The following is a 6,000-nucleotide window of genomic DNA, read 5'->3' as shown; positions in this document are numbered from 1 at the left end:
TTACCCGCAGAGCGCTCCGATGCTCCTGGAAGAGCGCTCTATTAATAGACCATTAATTCAGAGCAAGCGGATGCTCCTCACCATCTCCCCAGGGCTTCCAAAGTGCCCTCCTGAAAATCTAGGGAAATAAGCTCTTCTCTCTTGTGTCTCAATGGAAGAAAAAAAAGTGTGGGTTGTCAGTGGTTTTCTTATCAGTTCGTGCCCCTGAGTGCTCTGCCACAACTTGGAGCTGCGAGGGGCTCAGGGCCTGTCTGCCCCAGGGGACAATGCCTCTTGGGGGCCAGGACAGCCCATGGACGTCAAAGGCAAACAGAACTGGGAGAGGTGCGTGGGGAAGGGGCTGTGGTGGCACCACTGAGCCCCTATGGGTGTCTGAGCTCCTTCTGGCTTTTGTAAACCCAGCACCTTCAGCCCATCAAAGCAAACCCACTTAGGCACGTTTGTAACCAAACACTTACTTTCCATTTTATTCAATAATTGCTTTAATACTAAAATGCATTAGATGCTCAAAGCAGAGAAAAGAAAGTCACATTTAGGTGGAAAACAAAGTTCTCATCAGATGAAAAAAACCCATGTGGCAGGTACACCATTTTGAAACAGAATCGTAATAATTTAATAAAGCTGTTTTATCATCTTCATAAAATAGACAGAATGGTGAATTTTTTTTTTTTTTCCATTTTGTTCTTTACAATGATTCAATCACTGTGAAAATGTACATAACATACATATCAGCATATACAACAAATTATTCTTCGTATCATCAGCAACGGAGACACCACGATGAGACGTACCGCACTGAGTCCCACCGCCGCGCGGTGCCGTGCTGCTCCTCCTGCTGCGGGACGCGCCGCCTGCAGCTCATACCTGTCACGTTGGAATAGTGCAAGGAGGCGATGCTTGCTGAAAAGCAGTTTGCATTAGGTCAGCTCTTTGTGTTTAAAGATTATATCCCAGCGTAGATCAGCTGAACATCAGCTGATGGCGATTGAGGATCCATCCCAGCTTGCAGTGCTTGCAGTGGAGGCAGCTGGGCTTCTCCCCAAGGTAACCACAGCTCCCGGATGGGGTAAAGGATCACCTATAGCTGCGAAAGCAGCAGTAGCAACAGGATCATCCATGCTCCCCAACGACAGACAAATGTGTTTCCGTTCATAATTTTTTTTTCCCATGAATAATTTCAACATATTCATCAGACAGTGTGTTCTTTACAAAAGGAACTTGTTTCCTATTTGGAAAAAAGAAACCAAAAAAACAAAACCAACATACAAAAAAAAAAAAAAAAAGAAAAAGGAATTCACTTTTGCATGAGGTGTGATCCACAGGCCACCTCCAGCTTCACAACAAACAGGGAACAATGCACCAAGCACTCAGCGATGGTTTTCTCAGCCACCAAAGGCCCCCAGTCCCTGCTGCCCATCCGCACGGCCGCGTGCCCTCGCGGTGAAGGGACACTCAGCTGGCAGAGGGTGGCACACAGGGACATCGCACGGGCTGCTCCAGACCAGGTCCTCGTCATGCTCGGTACAGAATCAGCCACAGCAGCTGCTGCCCTGTTTCTCCAGGGGAGCAGAGCAAGGCTGCCTGAAGGAAACCAACAGATCCAAGCTTGCTTTCCTAAACCAAATCTGAGGACAGCTTTAAGTTACTAAAGAAGCATTAACTGGGTCTGGAGCCCCTCCTCCCCCCACCCAAAAAAAAAAAATCACCCACCCTGCAGCCTTTATGTTTTTGCATGGCCAGTTTTGATGCAACTATTACAAAACTAAGATATGCTGTGATTTGCCCAGGAGCCCTGAATTCATCTCAAGTGACAGGGAGGGATGGTGACAGAAGTGCCCAACATCCAATGGAGGAAGGGAAGGTGGAGTGGAGGCCCTCATCCCACACAGCAAGGACATGGCAGGGAAGGGCCCCTCGCTCAGCGTCCCCAGCTGTGGCACGGGTCAGCCCAGGCAAAACTGTTGTTTAAACGATTTTCTTGGAGGCATAAGGGCTTACTGACCTCTTGAATGCCCCCTTTTAATACAGAATTATTTCGCATCCCTTCTCGGCTGTGCTTTTATTCAGAGTGGCAAGGAATGTTTCCTCTGGGTAAATTAGAGAAATGTTTCTGGGTTGTTTTTTTTTTTCCCTTTCTTCCTTTTCAGTTAGCATCTATTTTTCATCCAAAATCACCAGGCTGGTGGTGGCAGCTCCGCAGGCAGAGGGCAAGTCTCAGCACAAATTAACAGCCAGCACTTTTCGGGTGCTGGAGGCGGGTGGTGGGGGTGATGGGTGCCTGGGGCAGAGGGGGCCATGCTCTCATCCCTGTGGCTGTGATGGGGCCCAGGGCACCGGTCCCATCCTGCTCCAGATGGAGGTTGCGGGGTCTGTCCGTGATGGGGGGACGATGTCCAAAGGCATGGGATGGTTTCTGCAGAGGGGACAGATGTGTATCGAGCAGGCGCTTTCGCTCAGCAAAATAATACATGGATTTTCCTCAAAGAAAGCCCAGCAGAGCTGACAAAAACAGGTAATGTCAGAATAAACCCAGCTTAACGTTTACAGAAAACCCAGTTGCTTTAACAGCCCCAAGCCAGCCCGTTTCTTCTGTTGCTTGTTTTATAAAGATACACACATTTGGAAAGAAACAAAAACAAAAAAAACAAATGACAGCAGTACAGTACGCAGGCAGGAAACAACGCAGGAACAGAAATAACATATCTCTTAACAAAAGGCTCAAACTCCAGAAGAGAGAGGAAAATCCCTGGTTCACGTTTAGGAGGGGTACATGACACTACATTAATGCACAGGATTTGATCTGAATGAGGTAGTAATAACACCAGAGGGAAGCATCACAAATTTCGTTAGAGGACCTTGTTTGGTTGGTTCCTTCCAAACACCTGGCCCTAGCAAGTGGCACGGGGAATACACTGACTGCCGACCTGTCTCAGAATGGCTACAACTTCAGGCAGTCAGTTCACCCTGAAGAAACAAATTACTTGAGCTTATTTTATGTTGAGGACAATAATGACTGGAGCTTGTTTTCCTGTTGACGTTTTTAATTCAAATAAATCAAAGTAACAAATATTTTATCATGAAATGTATACCTAGAAAGACTATTTCTCTAGAAACTGCTAATTTCAACTTGCTGGTACAGCAAACATTGGCAAGAACTATATATTTTCCCTCCCAAAATCAATTTTAAATTCTATGAAACATTATTTAGGGTAGGAAAATCTGACAAGTGAAGGGTTAATAAAAATGCTACACTAACTGAAATCCTCCTACCGTACTCATACCTCACTGAGGAATTATCACTGAAAGAGAGCAGAGAGCTGTGAAACTCTTTCTGTCTCTCCCCTCTACAAAATGGCTATTAAAGTAGCTCAATTTTTAAATCAATTTTATATGAGTAAATTTGTACCCACACAAAAAAAAGTCCTTAATTATGAGAAAAAATAATGAATCGCTTTAATTTTTTCTCCATTAAGAAGGCACATTAATTGAATTAGTAGTGTTGTTATATATCACCTGTCTGCCCCTAAATTAACATCGCTGTTGCTCACTCCATGCTTATTCATGATGCAGGGATAAAAAGAAATCGGAACAGTCTAAAATCCATGCCATGATGACATACATACACACACACACTTAGCATAATCATGGCTGGGAAACGCTGACTGGGAAGTGTGTGTCTAATTGAGAAGGTAATTTAGATCTCCTAAATAATTCCATCACTTTGACTTTGAAATGACTCGAGACAGGGCATGTCTAAATCCAGGAGCTGAAAAAAAAAAGAAACTTCTGGAAAAAAAAACCACCTTTCCATGCATTGACTTGAAGTTACGCTAAGGAAGTGGATAAAGGGAAAAACTTCGGCACAGTGCATATGGCGGTTGCAATTCAGGCAGAATTTTCCCCAAGATGCCTTCTAATAACATCCTGCCCTGAGAGCAGGTGGAGGCTGCAGATGGTGGGGACTGGAAATAGCACTTGTCCCACTCGGTCTGGAACTCCCCAAGGGTTTGGTAAGATGGTGGTGATTGTTTGTTTTAAACTTGAAAGCCTTCTGCCATCACTAGACGGACAGTAATTTGCGATATCAAATACAATAATAGTACAGATAAGCATGTGACAGCAAAAGGATTCATAAACGCAGGGGTGTCCACAGCAAAATAGCAACATCTTCAGACAGAAACAACCTTGCGTGGGGCGAATATTAAAACTCACTCAGATGTAATTTGAAAGAAATGGCCATTGCTTTGCCTACAAAAAGGTGTCTGTAGAGGGAATTTGGAATTCGATTCTTGAGCATTACAGAGATTTACATTGGTTTTGAGGTACAAAAATATATAAAGCCAAGAGACAAGACACCTGGCTCTGCTGCTGCCTCTTGGCAAAAGGAAAACGCGCTATTTGCCCACAGAACACCCCTGTAGCCTGCTGAAACAAGTGGGATTGTCACATTAACAACAGCTTCATTTATAAACAATACATTTAGGGAAAGCTTTTAAATACAGCGATCTGTGAACCATTGGTAAGCGATAAAAACGACCCGCTGGGCCCCTTGGGCGGCCGGGCGCTGCTCAGAGGACGATGTCCCTCAGTCTCCTGCCTGCCGGCGAGTCCTTCTCCCTGCGGTCCTGCAGCAGCGGGTTGCCCTCCTGCAGGCTGCCCTCGCTGTCCGCCCCCCTGGGCTCGGCCTCCGCGGGCCGTGCAGGGCCAGTGTTCGCCGGGGGCCGGCCGGCGGGGCAGGGCAGGCCGCCGTAGGCTGCGGGGCCCTTCAGGTGCAGGGGCGAGGTGACGGGGCTGGCGGCCTCGCAGCCATTGCCCGCCTCGCGCACGGTGCCGCTCACCTTGGGGCTGCCGGCGGCCGGCTCCACCGTTCTTTTGCCTTTGGGGTTGCTGGGCCGTTCCTCGGCCGGCGGCTCGCCGCCCTCCTTGCCGAAAGTGGCGAAGGTCCTTTTGGCACTACAGTCTGCATAAGGCTCCGCGTCCACCGCCGTCGCTTCTATGGAGAGGGCGATGACGTTCCTGCCGTGCTCAGGGGACTTGGCGCGGCTGGGAACGGCGCTGCGGGGCATCCAGCACCGGTCCGAGTGGCCCAGGATGCGGCATTCTTCCCTGCAATGAAATCCTTCGCTCTGATCTGCATGGAGAAAATACAAGGCCATGTGAAGAGGGCGAGCGCTGCCCAACCCCTCCTGCCCCAATGCTGCATCAAACGGCCGTCAGCTTTACAGCAGCGTGGGGAAGGGGGATTTTTACAGCCATTTCTCCACTGCTCTAAAGACCGGAGTACAATTTCCAACAGGTTGTGTGTCATCTTTAGTGGCTGGCAAGTCTGCTCATGGCAGTGAGGTTGGAACAAGATGATCTCTAAGGTCCCCTCCAACCAGAGCCGCCTTATGATCTGCTGCTGCTGCCAGACCTGAGACATGGGGGAAACGAGTAACAGCAGCAGACAAATGAGGACGGGGTTGTGCCACGTGTCGGGCTGCATGCCGTCAGCAGGTCGTGCTTTTAGCAGCCGGCGCTAAGGCCCACCATGCTCTGAGCACTGTCTGTCGTGACATTTAAGGTTGGCCTGGAGGGGGAAGCGAGCAGAGAGAACAGAGTGTTTTCTTTCTCCTGTGTGTTTGTGTGTTTCAACTTTTTGCTCAACTCCACTGGCCTCCCACACAACACAGCCTTTATAAATCTCCAAGGCTGCCCACTCCACTGAAGATTAAATATGTCATTCCAGCACTGGGTCTTTATTCATATGAGAGTAATAAAGATCTGTTCTCTCAACTTAGGGCTGTCCCAACCCTACTTTACAGGGCTGAAATATGGAACAGTATTTCACACTTTCCAAGGACCTCTCCTGTCCCACTCTGAGCGCAGCCACAAGCGGCTCTCAGCAGCAGGAGGTGCCCCACGGTGCCCCATTGCTGTCCCCAAAGCACTGTCCCATCCCCGCCGCCCTGGGAGGTGCTGTCCCCACTGCAGGTGGACAAATCGAGACCTAGAGAAGCA

At 48.4% G+C, this 6,000-nt stretch overlaps 1 protein-coding gene across 2 annotated transcripts in view; it reads right to left on the bottom strand.

Moving 5' to 3' along the window:
* Positions 1 to 439: 439 nt before the first annotated feature.
* Positions 440 to 6,000, bottom strand: part of PCDH19 (protocadherin 19) — a 52,219-nt gene continuing 46,658 nt past the window's right edge. For both annotated transcript variants that reach the window (XM_085230664.1, XM_085230665.1), the window contains exon 5: positions 440 to 5,131. In XM_085230664.1, coding sequence (XP_085086790.1) covers positions 4,569 to 5,131 — 563 coding nt within the window. In that variant the 3' untranslated portion in view covers positions 440 to 4,568. The remainder of the gene's footprint in view (positions 5,132 to 6,000) is intronic.

This window comes from Meleagris gallopavo, chromosome 9, assembly GCF_905368555.1.
Source record: "Meleagris gallopavo chromosome 9, MGAL_WU_HG_1.1, whole genome shotgun sequence".
Taxonomy (NCBI): Eukaryota; Metazoa; Chordata; class Aves; order Galliformes; family Phasianidae; genus Meleagris; species Meleagris gallopavo.
Note: the sequence above shows the minus strand (reverse complement) of the source record. Positions and strands in the feature narration are given on the sequence as shown.